The sequence below is a fragment of the Scyliorhinus torazame genome, chromosome 27 (assembly GCF_047496885.1).
Source record: "Scyliorhinus torazame isolate Kashiwa2021f chromosome 27, sScyTor2.1, whole genome shotgun sequence".
Taxonomy (NCBI): Eukaryota; Metazoa; Chordata; class Chondrichthyes; order Carcharhiniformes; family Scyliorhinidae; genus Scyliorhinus; species Scyliorhinus torazame.
The window spans coordinates 20,709,597-20,725,397 of NC_092733.1; the positions used below are offsets into that span (position 1 = coordinate 20,709,597).

Here is a 15,801-nt window from a genome sequence, read left to right on the forward strand (position 1 = left end):
CTCCAGTCTCTCTATCTTTGCTACCATTCTAGTAAATCTCCTCTTCACCTCCTCTAAGGCCTTGACTTCCTTCTTAAAGTGTACAGTCCAGAATTGGACATAATATTCCAAATGGACCCCAACCAGTGATTTATAAAAATTTGACAATAACGTCTTTCCTCTTGTACCCCCGCCCCCCCATTAATGCAGTTTCCCAGGTGAAGATTTATTTTGCGAAGAGCCAGTTTGCTGACTATTGTCACTGTTTTATGTTCCTCCTCAGATCCGTTGGAAGTACATGATAGTGGATGAGGGTCACCGGATGAAGAATCACCACTGTAAACTAACACAAGTGCTGAATACACATTACGTAGCACCACGCCGCCTGTTGCTCACTGGCACCCCACTGCAGAACAAGCTGCCCGAGCTGTGGGCACTCCTCAACTTCCTGCTGCCCACTATTTTCAAAAGCTGCAACACATTCGAGCAGTGGTTCAACGCCCCCTTTGCCATGACAGGAGAAAAGGTACATTCAAGGGTGAGGGGCCTGAGTCACCATTGCAGCAACCTGTACTTATACAGCACCTTCGACCTCCTATAGCCCCATAATTCTCCCGAGATCACTGCACTGCTCCACTTCGGGCCTCTTGAGTATCTCCGATTTTAATCCTCCGCCATTGACGGTTGTGCTTTCAGCTGCAAAGGACTTAGCTCTGGAATTTCCTTCCCAACACTCTCTGTCTCTAACCTGTCCTCCTTTAAGATGCTCCTTAAGGCTACCTCATTGACCAAACTGTTGGTCGCCTGTCCTAATATCTCCTCAAGTGGCTAGGTGTCAAATGTTGTTTGAATCGACTTTGAGCAAGAAATGACAGGTTTAGGTTTGTATTTTTAGCTCAAAATCCCACCTCACTGTGAGCAGAAAGCCAATGAAATATACCAAACGTTTCCTTTTGGCAGTTCTTAATGAAGGATCTTCTGAAAAGGAACCTTCTATTTAGTTATATCTGATCAGTAACTTTGTGTCATGACTGCTTTACAGTTGCCTGCATAGGCGGGCCAAGTTCTCCGAGTTGGGTGCGCAGTGACTAACAGTCATCTCTGAATGTTAACACTAACCTGCCCAGAGGCACATGAAGAGTACACAGAGGACAGTTCCAGGGCCCTAACTGGATTTATGAGACTCTTTATTAAGACCCTGCTTGCCCTGTCGGATGGACGCAAAAGATGTCAGGGCCCTATATAGAAGTGCCCTGGCCAATATTTATCTCTCAACCAATATTGCCAAAACAAAAAGATTATCTCTCATTATCACATGCTATTTGTGAGAGCTTTCTTTTTTAAAATAAATTTAGAGTACCCAATTATTATTTTGTTTTCTAATTAAGGGGCAATTTAGCGTGGCCAATCCACCTACCCTGCACATCTTTGGGTTGTGGGAGTGAAACCCACGCAGACATGGGGAGAATGTGCAAACTCCACACGGACAGTGACCCAGGGCCGGGATTCAAACCCGGGTCCTCAGCGCCGCAGTCCCAGTGCTAACCACTGCGCCCCATGCCGCCCCTTTGTGAGAGCTTCCTGTACAAAAATTGGCTGCCACGTTTCCTGCATTACAAAAATGGCTACCTTTCAAAAGTAGTTAATGGGCCGTAAAGTGTATTGGGACATCCTCAGCTTGTGAAAGGCTCGATTGAAATTTCAGTACGATAGTGGTTTTTAAAAAATACATTCCTTTTCATGACATAGATTGTAACGTAAATTGTTGAGCTGTCACCATAGTGTTTAACATGTCCTTTAACACAGGTGGATCTAAATGAAGAGGAGACTATTCTGATTATCAGACGCTTGCACAAGGTTCTCCGCCCTTTCCTGTTGAGGCGATTGAAAAAGGAAGTCGAAGCTCAGCTGCCTGAGAAGGTGACTTCCTCTCCTGTGTGGTTTGAATGTGTCTGTTGGCTGGGGAAAGGGGGAGAGGGGACACCTACTTCTGGTGGCTTTTAAGCTGGCTGTTCACCTAGCCACAGTAACTACAGCCCCAACAGTGACACCACTGACTCTGCTGGACTGTGCTGACTGCGAAGACTAAACTAGGCTTGGTTCAGTCTAAGAAAGGACTTTCACAGGCGGTGGCAACCGTTCTTAGACTTCCTGGCAGAACGGTAGACATTGGTCAATTCGGGGGGGGGGGGTTACTTTATTTTTGTTTTTATTTATTTACACTGGGGGGTCTGAGGGGGTGTATATATTTGCTGTGTTTGCTTTGTGTTAAGTTGGGGTGTTAATTTATAATTTATGTACAGGGGGTATTTTTTGTACTTAACCCTGTTGGGTTCCTTTTTCATTTTGTTACTGATATTCTGTGAAAACCTTAATAAAACATTTTTTCACTCACCTGAGCCTCTAGCGGGACCTCATGAGATGTCACTCCATCCCATGGATAGTAACATGTCTAATGATCCATTCCCACATTTTGCATGCCTATTCATTCTAGTCGATTCTGCAACTCTTATGATGGCTCTAATAACCTTCCGATGCTGGGTAACCTACACAAACCCATCGCAATCCATCTGTTTTCTAATCACTGTTTCACACGACGCATCTTTTAATATTCAATATCACACATTTGTCTTTTTATTTATATTCTCACTTCAGTTAACATTTTCTAAATCCTACCCGAACATTTGACAACGTGTGAGCAGTTTCTGTAGCTGAATAAATTCCCACAGTTAATTGTAAATGCACAGTAGCTGAGAGCTCAAAGAGTATTGTTAACAATTAGGCGACTCAGTTAGAAAGTGAGACTGAACTTCAGAATATAGCAATGTTCTCAGACCACCAGCTGCTAATGGTGCCATTAGTTTATTGAGAATCCCGTCACCTCTCCCCTCTCCATCCCGAACAGTAAGTGGGTGGGTGTCAGTGGAGGAAGATTGTATTTCACAGTCCACAACACATTTCCTTATGTGGATCATCTTTGCTCTCCCTCCCCTCTCCTGTCCATTTGTTCTGCTCTGTTCCACTTTATCAAACAGGAAAAAAAATGCCTGACCTTACCAGAACCTAATATTCTTCTTAGTGCGGGTCTGTCAGGGAGTCAGTTCCTCTGTTGGCTCGGAAAGCTGATCCACACTGGGTTCACTCTCATACTCTGTGAGTGCACTTATCTCTTGTGTGGGTGCACCTACCTCACGTGTGAGTATATCTGTATTGTATGTGTATATACACTCATCGTGATTATACCTGCTTTGTGTGTGAGTGTGCTGACTTCATGTGGGCCTGGGCAGTCAAAGCCAAAAGCTAAACTGGCTACTCTAGCTAATAGTGTGCTTTATTCCCTGACAGGTGGAATACGTCATTAAATGCGACATGTCAGCTTTGCAGAGGGTCCTGTACCGCCACATGCAGGCCAAGGGAGTGCTGCTGACCGATGGCTCAGAGAAGGACAAAAAGGTTTGGAAGCGGTCCAGTTACCTTCCAGCACTAACCCATTCATTGGGGCATTGACTGTTGGTTATTAATCGCCATTATCTATCATGCATTGTTTTGGGGCAATATGGGTCATTCACCTGACAATATGGCCTGCCGATGTCTCTGGCTGTGTTTGGGGAGTAGTCACTGTAATTGGATTACAATCAACTAAAGTTCTGGCCAGGTTTTTGCAGTTTTGTGAATTTATCTGGAGTGTGCTAGCAGAAGTACCTGAAATTATGTTTTTGGGACAGGCTAAAAAGAAACGGGGTGTTTCCCATTGTTGAAGCGGTCTAATGCAGGATATAAGATTAGAATCATAGAATCCCTACAGTGCAGAAGGAGGCCATTCGGCCCATCGAGTCTGCTCCGACCCTTCAAAAGACTACCCTACCTAGGCACAATTCCCCATCCTATTTTTCAACCCCACCCTAAGGGGCAATTTATCATGGCCAGTCCACCTAACTTGCACATCTTTGGATTGTGGGAGGAAACTGGAGCACCCGGAGGAAACCCACGCACACACGGGAAGATCGTGCAAACTCCACACATTCACTGGAGGTCGGAATCAAACCCAGGTTCCTGGTGCTGTGAGGCAGCAGTGCTAACCACTGTGCCAGTGAGCCGCCCAAATTAAATTAAAGAATATTTAGGACTGGGAGAAGGACAACTCTTGTGATGCTGTGGAATGCATGACTGAAATTAATGTCTGAAACTAAGCCACTGTCCATATTTAAGAATAACAAAGAAACTTGCAATTCTGTAAAGCTCTAAAATCTCCCAAGACATTTTACGAAGGGCTTATCAAATCAAATTTGACATCAAGCCAGAGATATGAGGACAGATGACCGTCAAAGAAGTTTTAAGGAGCATCTTAAAGCAGTGTTTTTCAAACTTTTTTTCCAGGGACCCATTTTTACCAACCGGCCAACCTTCGGGACCCACGCCGGCCGACCTTTTCGACCCACGCCGGCTGACCTTCGTGACCCACCATTTTCTCTTATCTTGTTTGCTGCTGACAAAATGGAGGAATTGCAATCGTGCCCAAAGCACGTGATGGCGACGTTCGGGGGGGCGTGACCTGCTCTCTGCCTCCCTTCAGGCAGGAGCATTACATAGAATTTTTTTAAATCTTCTGCGTCCCCGATTGCGCAAATTTGCGGGCAACAGCCGCAGCAGCCGGCTTTTAACCTTCTTTTGTTGTATTCCCAATTCTGGCTTCTTGTGTATTATTTCCTTTGCTCCACAATTGGCGGCTGTACTGTCGGCTGCTATTGCCCTAAACTCTGGAAAATCTTCCTTAAACCACTCTGCCTCTTTAACTCTCTCTCTCCCTCATTTCCTTTAAGCCTCTCCGTCCTTCGCGGCGCTCCTGATTGCGCAAATCCGTTCGCAGCAGCCGGCTTTTAACAATGCCGGCTGGGAGCGGCCTCCCTTCAGGCAGGAACATTACATTTTAAAAATGCGACCGCACTGCACATACGTGCCCTCTCATTGGTGCCCATGCGCAAACATCTGCGCATGCGCACCGATGAGCAGGCACGCATCTGCAGTGCAGCCGCATTTAAAAAATATGATTGCGGCCTTTATGAAGGCCGCTGCTCCCAGCCGGCATTGTTAAAAGCCGGCTGTTGCGGCGCAATCGGAAGCGCCGCGACGGGCGGATCCGCGACCTTCCCGACACCCGCCCACGACCCACCCGCAGGTCGCGACCCCGACTTTGAAAATGCCTGTCTTAAGGAAAGAAAGCAAGATAGAGAGGTGGAGAGGTGTTGGGAGGGAATTCCAGAGCTTAGGCCCCAACCAGTTGAAGGCATAGCGATCAATGCTGGAGTGATTAAACTTGGGAGGCCAGAATTGAAGGACTGCAGATCTTCGATAGAACCATAGGAGGCTACAATGATAGGGAGGGGCAATTTGAAAATAAGGACTTGAATTTTTAAATGGAGGAATTTCTGGTATGGGAGCCAGTGTAGGGGGTGAAGGATGAATGGGCCTTGGTGCAAGTTAGGTAGGTAGTTGAACAATATGGTAAGAGGTTGGGAGACTACTCATTTGTACTATAAACACCCAACACAGACTAGTTGGGCTGAATAACTTGTTGCAATCTTTATGTAATTGTATGCTGTGCTCCTGTGTGGAAACGCAAACTCATAAGTTTAAAATATCCGATTGGGCTTTGTAATCATCATCCAATTTTTGAATTTCAGGCATTATAATTTCTTTGAGTGCGATCTCTGTGAGGACAGGATGTTGTCCCAGCACAATGAAGAACGTCCTCTCCTGAGGTCATTTGGTGTCAGATCCTCTATCCTCTGTTCAGGCTAACTTCTGCCATTTAACTGTGAGCTCTTTGCCTCATTCTATATAGGGCAAGGGAGGCACTAAGACACTGATGAACACAATCATGCAACTGAGAAAAATTTGCAACCACCCGTACATGTTCCAGCAAATCGAGGTAAGCAGCTCTGCCCAGCCTTGGACAGTGTCATGGGGGGGGGAACGGATGGCACTCTGATGCAACACCACTGTTTGCTCAGGATCATCGCTGTGCCCCTGAGATTAAATTACTGGCTATCTGCCAAAGCCCCAGTTACTCTTACGGAATCTCTTTTAATATGTAGTTCGCCTGATCTTAGTTCCCTCAAGCAGAGAGCAGAAGAATGAAATGAAAAATGAAAATCGCTTATTGTCACAAGTAGGCTTCAAATGAAGTTACTGTGAAAAGCCCCTAGTCGCCACATTCCGGCGCCTGTTCGGGGAGGCTGGTACGGGAATTGAACCGTGCTGCTGGCCTGCCTTGGTCTGCTTTCAAAGCCAACGATTTAGCCCAGTGCTAAACAGCCCCTTGAGAATGAGAGCAGGAGAGGTGAGGTGCTCAGAATGAGGTATGAATCTAAACAGCATAATGTGGGTGGCAAATGGGCTGTGTTCCTGTCCCTCATTACTTACCCATGGACCTGTGCTGGTAAATATGCATGTGAGCACACATGGTTGTTAGCATGTATACGCATGATTGTGAGTATGCACACCAGTGATTGTGCACATGTAGCTGTCGTGTAGAGAACTGTTGAGAACAAGGTTGGGTTGAGCATGGATTTTCCAATCCCTGGATAGCATACAGGATGAAACACACAGCCTGGTTTCTTAATGTCTTCCTACCTCACCCAAGCATATGAAGAGTGGGATGGTTTGCAATTGTAATATTGACCAGCAAACTTTGCAACAGTCTGAGGATTCTGGTTAGAGTGGCTCAGCGCTGATGTATTGGGGCTTTGAGCCAGTAAATAGTTTAATGCTGAACTTGTCTGGAGATATGCAACTCTGCTCAGCTGGTGCTAGAGTGACTGTGTAATGGATAGGACATCAAGAGTGAGCGCCGTCAGAACACAATAGGACACCGCGTGGCTCGGCATTCAGTTGTGTCAATTATGTATCTGTGTGCTTTTTACAAATGCCAATTACAAAAGTTCATTCTGTGACCACAGCAGTCATAATACAATATTCCTGCAGTCTCCTGTTCTAAGCATTAATACCGGTTCCCAGCAAACTAACATGTGTGGAGGTAGTCTGTTGTAAAATCTCTTTTCATGGCTGCTCTCTGAACATGCGATGGACAATCAGCTCATGCTTCTACATTCCTATTTGTCAGTTGACCGCAGCAGAGTGTGTGTGTGTGTGTGTGTGTGTGTGTGTGTGTGGCTGTAAACGTGTATGTAGGGGTCTGTATGAGAGTGTTTATGAATGTTTATGTGTGTCTGGCTGTTTGTGTGTGGGGATATGGATGTATATGGCGGTGTGTTTGTGTGGGGCTCTGCGTATGTGTGTGGGGGTGGGGCTTTGTGTATGTGTATGACTGTGTGTTTGGGGCATGTTTGTATGGTGTGCGTGTCTACATTGAGGAAGCCGTGTTCTGTCATTAATCACAGGGTCTCCAGAGTTCCCACCCTTGATATAAATTTCAGGGATTATTATTCCCGTAGTCTGGTGGAAAGTAACTTTCAAAGGGGAATTGGATCGATATTTGAAGCAGATACAAATTGCAGACTATGGGGATAGAATGGGTAGAGTGGGATGAACTGGGTTGCTTTTTGTAAGACCCGACACAGCCTCTGGACCAAATAGCCTCCTTCAGTGTTATTTTATAATTCTGATACTGTTATAGCCTGCCCGGATCCTATTGGCTGAGGACAATTGGTCACCCCATCTGAGCTCTCCCAATGAGAAGGGGGTGGGACAATCATTAACAGCGCAACTGTGTAAATAGAGCTGGCTAGTGTGGTACCTGCTAGAGAGGGAACTATTGGCCCTGTGTACATCTTCTTGTAAATAAAGTTACTTTCTGTTTCACTCTACAAACCTGTGCTGGATTCTTCATGGCCCTCACTAAAGATACCTTGGAAGTGAGGTGTGGAAATGTGCTCATGTGGTTGGCTGTGAAAATCAAAACCAATCCAATCACAAGCCCAGTGACCCAAATAGGACAGTGTGATTGACCATAGCGGGATTCTTCTTCTCCTGGACAGACAGTCCCTCGGGATCGAGGATGACTTGCTTCTGCTCCAGTTAGATGGGTTCTGAGATGGCTGTCAAGACCAATCTGCAGTCTCTGCCATGTGAAGGGCAGGTGGTGCTTGAAGGGTTGGGTACATGGATGCTTGGAGATTTATGGTCTCCTTGATGCCTCAACTTTACCTCTACCCTCTGCATGTTCCTGACCAAGATCTTCCATGTCTTTGGTCCCTTCCTCGTTGTGTCTTCTCCATTTTGATCGGTCACAAGCCAGAGTCTCCCATGAGTCTGTGGGGATGTTTGACCTCTTCAGGAATGCTCTGAAGTCATGCCTCAACTGTTGCACTTGTTATGGGCCAGGGTTTAGAGAACCCCAAAGTGAATCATGGAGTTCACCTGACCCACAACCTTTAACAGATTGTGGTATGGGGAGCACACGGCCCACTTTACAGGTGTGGTACAGCAGAAATGGAAAAGTATTTTTTAAAGCAAAACAATGTTTATTCAATGAACTCAAGTTAACCTTTTTAAAACATACAGTGAACATCTTAGCAACCATTAGATAGATAGTTTTTTGAATAATAAAGGGATTAAGGGTTATGGTGTTCGGGCCGGAAAGTGGAGCTGAGTCCACAAAAGATCAGCCATGATCTCATTGAATGGCGGATCAGGCTCGAGGGGCCAGATGGCCTACTCCTGCTCCTAGTTCTTATGTTCTTATTAATTTAAATACAACCCCCAAAGAATACAACACTAAGTAATCCTTAATAACTTCCCAAACAACATCCAGAAGACAAAAGAAACACCTTTTAACAGAAGCACATTAGGTTTACATTCACTACTGAGAACATTTATAATTCTGAATTCACCAAATGATCAAGAGATAGTCTTTTCATGGCAGAGGGATCAACAGTACACATGGCCTGTCTGGCTTCAGCTCCAACACTGAAAACGAAACTAAAACACACCCTGCATCAAAGAGCCTAAAACGAAAGTAAAAAGCTGACAGACAGCCCAGCTCCACCCACACTCTGACGTCACTGATAAACACCCATTTCTTAAAGGTACATTTCTTAAACACCCATTTCTTAAAGGTACTCTCACATGACACGCTGTCTTCCTGGGCGTATCCTGCAGGACCAAGTTCCGAGTAGAACAGTTAGTTTGGGAGTCTGGCATCAAGCAAACAAAAATGTCCTGGGTGCATACTGGGTACAGTGTTGCAGCTCTCCTGAATATTGCGATATTTGCTCATGTCCTTCCTATATACCTTTTCATCCCTTTTTTTTCCTTAACCAGGAGTCTTTTTCGGAACATTTGGGATTTACTGGAGGCATCGTACAAGGGTAAGTGAGACCAGTCTCTGTACAACAAATCACAAAACAACACCCACCTGGGCTGAACAGGTTGCATGCACAATGAGTCTAACTAACTGAGTGTGTAACGATGAGCTTCATTAGTCAAATATGTCAGGCTGAGTTTCACTAACTGAGTGTGCATGAATGAGTCTAGTAACCAGGATGAAGCTGAAGAGAGATTCAAACACTGAGCTGCTTCAGATCCTGCTCCAAACTGTACTGGCTGTGCTAATCTGAACTACCTCCCTAATCATGGACAGTACAATAATTGGTCAAAATGGCTGAGATGAGTTGAAAATGTCTGTGCCCCTGAGCAGGAACACAGAGAATCTCCGCTTAACAAACAGATGTTAAAAAAAACTCCACATTACACATTATCACTCTCTGATCAGTATTTCAAATACTAGAATGGTTTGGTTGCCTGATGGTCATGGGCAACTGTGGCTCAAAGCCAGGGAGCTTGGATAGTGATGCTCTGAGTATGTTGGTTGCTGTGCAGTAGAATATAGGTGAAGGAAGGTTGATTGAGGTCTGACGAGATGTTGCCTGATGGCAGCTAATTAGTGCTGAGTTTATGAGCAGGCAACTCAAGAGTCTTCAATGACCCCGACACCAACACTAAAGAGAGCCTGGTGTGTTTGTGTGGGTATCACAGGGGATCAAAGGGGTCGTTTTTAACAATAACATGCAATTATACGGCACCTTTAACATAGTTAATCATTGTTAGGCACTTCACCGGGCCATTATTTAACAACATTGGGACACTAAGCCACATAAGGAGATGTTATGATAGGCGACCAAAAGCTCAGTCAAAGAATAGGTTTTAAGGAGCCTCTTAAAGAAGAGAAAGAAAGAGATGGAGAGATTAAGGGAGGGAATTCAGAATTTAGGCAGCTAAAGGCCAGGCTACCATGGTGGTGTGAAGTCAGGAATGCTCAAAAGGCCAGAACTGGAGGAGCACAGAGATCTCGAAGGGCTGCAGGCCTGAAGCAGGGCACGGAGATTGGGGCGCGGAGCTGTGAGGAATTCAAAACAAGGATGAGAACGTTAAAATCAAATCGACGATGAACAAGTAGTGATTATTTTCAGATTAGTTTGGGATGCCATTGCTGTGGGCTGCCTTACACCCCTGTCTGGCACTGATTGGGAGGCTGATGTAGAATCCTGTTGAATCATGTTATTTGCTGGTAGGGCTGATCTTTACCGAGCTTCAGGAAAGTTCGAACTGCTGGACAGGATTCTCCCCAAGTTGCGAGCCACCAATCATAGGGTGCTACTCTTCTGCCAGATGACCTCACTGATGACTATCATGGAAGACTACTTCTCATACCGCAGCTTCAAGTACCTCCGACTGGACGGTGAGTGGTTCTATTGACTCCTGCACCCCCAGTCCTGAAGCTATACACTCCTGCTGGGGATACAGTTCTACACGCAGCACTCTCTGTCCCGCACTATATCTCATTCAAATGGCATCTTCTCTGAGTATAGATAGTTGAGGGCAGTCATTTTAACCCAACCTATGCCAGGGAACTGATCACATCCTTGGTGCAATACAAGTTTAACACCGCACCCAATATTGCTGACCGTTTAAGTAATTTGCACCTGATCCTGTCAGTTTCCAGACGAGCCATAGGTTATAATTATCCCCCCTCCCGCCAAATATTAGTAGATCACCACAATCAATCCTACTAACCTTGGTGCAAAATGAAAAGTTCGGCAGATGCTGAAAATGTTCTGGTTTTGCTCCTTACCTCATGATAACAGAGGATAACTAGGTACCAATCAGGATAACTAGGTACCAGTTGCAGAGGCTGCTCTAGCAACCTGACTCAGATGAGCTCACTGAGTTGAAACAAAAGACCAGAGACAGATACTTTTCCTTTCTTACGGCAATCACCAAGAGAGACAATTGGGAAAGCTCCATGCCTCTTCTCCATATTGAAGTCAGAGCCGGGAGATTCTGGCCATCCTGTCCCAATGCTGGAAAATCGACAGGGTGGGAATTACATCCGCCCTGACTGAGACCTCGTCCCAAATTTGGGGATACGGAGAGGGCTTAATTGCATAACGGAGTGGATAATTTCTGTACTGGACCACCAGCTCCACATAGGCACAGGAAGCCTGGGGTGGCACCTTGCACACTGTGCGAGGGAGTGGGTGTGGAGGGGGTGTTATGGCCCAAAAAGCATCCAAAGAGAGAGATTTTGAATTTGCGCTGACCTCTCAAGGTGCTGCATCTCGATCGAGAAGCCGTGGCTGTTTTTATGCCTGCCAGCTTAATTTGGGCAGATGCTGGGTGGTACCACTAGATATCTGGAGGACACCTGCTTGCAAATATGATGTCTGGACACAGGTTAGTTGGGTAGAAGAAGCTCCCTTCCCAGTAGGCGCCCAGCAAGACTACACGTTATGTGGCACAGGCACATTGGGCTGAATGGTCTCCTGCTGTACTGTTATATTGTGATTCCTCAGCACCTGTTATGGGTTATATCTACCACCAGGTGGAGCTGTCTGATAGCTATGATCACTTGCGCTGTTCAGCAATCAGCTGCTGATACTTCCTGTGGGATGTGCGACCAGCATGTGTGGCATTCATTGCCCATCTCTTTTTGCCCTGAGAAGGTGGGAGTGGGGTTTCCTTCTTGATACCAGAGGGCAGTTACAAGTCTACCACATATAGGAGCAGTCCAGTGAGTTTCTTTACCCAAAGGACATTCGTACAGCAGTTGTGATTTTAGCAACAATCCCACAGCTCCATGACTTTACTGATGCCAGCTCTAAGAATTAATTCTTTTAGATTTAAATAAATCTCTTTAGATTTATATGGAAGTGAAAACCTGACTGTCTTGGTGGCAATTAAACTTGTGTTCGCTAAATTATTAGTCCAGTAACATAACCACCATGTTAAATCCCTGGGATATCACACTGAATATATATAACCGGGGTCATTGGAAACATTTTAATTTTGTTTAATAAATGGGATGTGGGCGGGCTCAGTGTCTATTGCCCATCCCTAATTGCCCTTGAACTATATAGCTTGCTAAGCCATTTCAGAGGGCATTCAAGAGTTAAGCTGGAGTCACATGTAGGCCAGATTGGGTAAGGACGGCAGATTTCCTTCCCTAAAGGACATTAATGAACCAGATGAGTTTTTACAACAATCGACAATGGTTTCATGGTCATTGTTAGACTTTTAATTCCAGGTTTTTATTGAATTCCGACTTCACCAGCTGTGGTGGTGGGATTCGAACTCGAACCCCCAGAGCATTTTCCTGGGTCTCTGGATTACTAGTCCAGTGACAACACCACTGCGCTCCCACAATTTTCTCTGTCCCCAGCTCCTACTCCACAGCCAAAAATTCTAAGGACAGTATTTTCAGTCAAGAGCCTGATATTGGCATGCAAATAGTTACCTGGGGTAGTGGAAAGGCAGCCACTAGATTCTGTCCAATGTGCCATCTAACAACCTATTCTTGCCTTCTTCCAGGGACCACTAAGTCTGACGACCGTGGGATGCTGCTAAAGACATTCAATGAGCCCAACTCCCACTACTTCATCTTCCTGCTCAGCACTCGGGCCGGGGGCCTAGGCCTGAATCTCCAGGCTGCAGACACCGTTGTCATCTTCGACAGCGACTGGAACCCTCATCAAGTGAGTATCACAGAAATCCAGCATACACCTGCTCCGTTCTCCCCATTGCACCCAGGTGCCACAAGGTTCACCTCCATAGCGAGCAGCAGGGCTTCTCTTCAGCGGATTGAATAGGAACAAGATGAGGTCATACAGCCTTCAAGCCAGTCCTGTCGTTCAGTTGGATCATGGCTGACCTGATGTAAACTCTCATCCGTTTGCTGGCATAGAAACAGAACTGCCAGCACTCAGCGGGTCAGAGTTAACATTTCAGTTCAAGAACCCTATAGTGTAAGGTTATTCGACAGAGCAAGGATTAATGTGGCACTGGAGAATAGTAATGCCTCAGTATTATGGCGAGGGTCACATGATGATGGACTGCATGTAGAGTCTGGAAGATGCTTCTTGGAGACAGCACCCATGGCAATGCCTTGGATTAGTAAAACAGTTTCTGTCCAACCATATAAGTCTCCAGACCTCTTAGTGAGACATCAAACCACCTCACAACAAACCCTTTGTCAGAAGGTGTTAGAGGTGAACAGTTTGTAACCAAGCCAGGGAAAAGGGAGACAGCAAAAGGACAAAAAGTGAAGTCTGTGGTAGGGTTCACGGCAGTAGTGATTAAATGACCAAAGAGACAGTGGTGCAAGGAAAAAGGGGATGGTAATGGAACCAGCAAAGAAAAAGATAGGTCCAAAGCAGGTGAAAATCACAAGTACCTGCCATCCATTATATGTGGGCAGTGTTTATATTTCGAAATTGTTGAACTCAATGTTGATCCAGAAGGCTGTGACGTACCTAACAGACTAGGAAACCAAGGTCAGAGCAGGAGTGGGGCAGAGAATTAAAATGAGAGGTGAGAGGAAGCTCAGGGTCCGTCATGCTTGTAAAATGAATGGAGATGTTCTGTTGAGCCATCACCCAATCTGTTTGGTTTCCCCAACATGGAGGAGACCAAATAATGATCAGCGAATACCCATCACCCTCCCCCCTGCGACAAACAGCTCCTCAAACACGGTCACAAACATCCCCCACCTTTTCTCAAACTCCCCTGCTGAGCCCCTTAACTCATATTTATCTTCTCTAACCGCAGGAAGTCGTACAGGTCACCCAACCGTGCTGCTACCCCCGGTGGCGATGCCAACCGCCACTCCAGCAAAATTTGTCGCTGTGCAATCAGAGAGGTGAAGGCCATGACATCGGCCTTCCTCCTCTCCGTGAGCTCCGGCTTCTCTGAAACCCCAAATATCGCCACCAAAGGGTCCGGGTCCACTCCCTCCTCCACTATCCTGGCTAAGATCGCGAACACTCCCGCCCAGAATCTTCCCAATTTTTCATAACCCCAGAACATGTGTGCATGATTCGCTGACCCCCGCCCACACCCCTCACACTTATCTGCTACCCCCTGCAAGAACCCACTCATTCTCACCCGAGTCATATGCACCCTGTGCACCACCTTAAACTGTATCAGGCTCATCCTTGCACAAGAGGAGGTCCCGTTTACCCTTCGCAGTGCCTCACTCCATACTCCCCAATTGATCTCCATTCCCAACTCGGCTTCCCATTTCTCCTTGATCTTCACCACCTGCTCGCCTCCCTGCTCCCCCAGCCACTTATATATATCCCCAATTCTTCCCTCCCCTTCCAAATCCGGAAGCAGCAGTTGCTCCAGCAGGGTGTATCCCAGAAATCTAGGGAACCCCTCCCAGACCTTTTGTGCAAAGTCCCTAACCTGTAGATACCTGAACTCACTGCCCCTCGGCAGCTCTACCCTCTCCCTTAGCTCCTCCAGACTGACGAACCCTTCCTCCAAATACAAATCCCTCACCTTGACCAGCCCCACTTCCCTCCACCTCCTGTATACACTATCCACCCCCCCCCCCCCACCCCCACCCCCCCCGGTTCAAACCCATGATTCTCACACAGCGGCGTTAGCACCGACATCCCTTCCACCCTAACATGCCTCCTCAGCTGATTCCATATCTTCACTGTGGACTGCACCACTCTGCTCCCTGAATACCTACTCGGAGCCATTGGCAATGCTGCCGTCACCATAGCCTCAAACTAGACCCCTTACAAGATTCCTCCTCCATCCTAACCCACTCTACCCCTTCTCCTTCCCACCACCGCCGCACCTTGTCCACATTCGCCGCCCAATAATAATGAAGCAAGTTTGGCAACGCCAACCCCCCCTGCTGCCTCTGTCTCTGTAGCAGGGTCCTCCCCACTCTCGGCACCTTCCCCGCCCATACAAAGTCAGAGATGATTGTGTCCACTTTCCGAAAAAAGGCCTTTGGTCTAAAGATCGGGAGAGCCTGAAAGATAAACAAGAACCTCAGCAGAATATTCATTTTCACCACTTAGGACCCTCCCCACCAACGTTAAGTGCAGTGTATCCCACCTCTTAAGATCCTCCCTGGCCTCCTCCACCAGCTGCGTTAAGTTCCACTTATGGAGCCCCGTCCATTCCCTCGCTACCTGAATCCCAAAGTACCTAAACCTATCCCTCGCTACCGTAAATGGCATCCCCCCCTAAATTAGCCCGCTGTGCCAGCTCATTCACCGGCAATACCTCGCTTTTCCCTACATTCAGATCCCTCCAAACCTTCCCAACAGGCCCATAATCCTACCCATACTCGCCAACGGATCCGAAACATACAGCAACAGGTCATCGGCATAGAGCGACACCCGATGTTCCCTCTGTCCCCTCATTATCCCCTGCCACTCTGCAGACCCCCTGAGAGCCATCGCCAATGGCTCTATGGCCAGCGCAAACAGCAGCGGCGACAGCGGGCACCCCTGCCTCGTACCCCTGTGTAAGTCAAAGCTTGGTATCCTTGATTAGTGGTCG

At 46.7% G+C, this 15,801-nt stretch overlaps 1 protein-coding gene and 1 long non-coding RNA gene across 5 annotated transcripts in view; one reads left to right on the top strand and one right to left on the bottom strand.

Moving 5' to 3' along the window:
- Positions 1-15,801, top strand: part of smarca4a (SWI/SNF related BAF chromatin remodeling complex subunit ATPase 4a) — a 196,260-nt gene that overhangs the window by 138,582 nt on the left and 41,877 nt on the right. For all 4 annotated transcript variants that reach the window (XM_072491080.1, XM_072491081.1, XM_072491082.1 and 1 more), the window contains exons 20-26: positions 263-505; positions 1,786-1,899; positions 3,325-3,432; positions 5,822-5,908; positions 9,262-9,308; positions 10,512-10,678; positions 12,808-12,971. In XM_072491080.1, the coding sequence (XP_072347181.1) occupies positions 263-505; positions 1,786-1,899; positions 3,325-3,432; positions 5,822-5,908; positions 9,262-9,308; positions 10,512-10,678; positions 12,808-12,971 (930 nt within the window). The remainder of the gene's footprint in view (positions 1-262; positions 506-1,785; positions 1,900-3,324; positions 3,433-5,821; positions 5,909-9,261; positions 9,309-10,511; positions 10,679-12,807; positions 12,972-15,801) is intronic.
- LOC140403285 (uncharacterized) overlaps positions 1-15,801 on the bottom strand; it is a 203,775-nt gene that overhangs the window by 128,497 nt on the left and 59,477 nt on the right. The gene's annotated exons all lie outside the window — the stretch shown is intronic.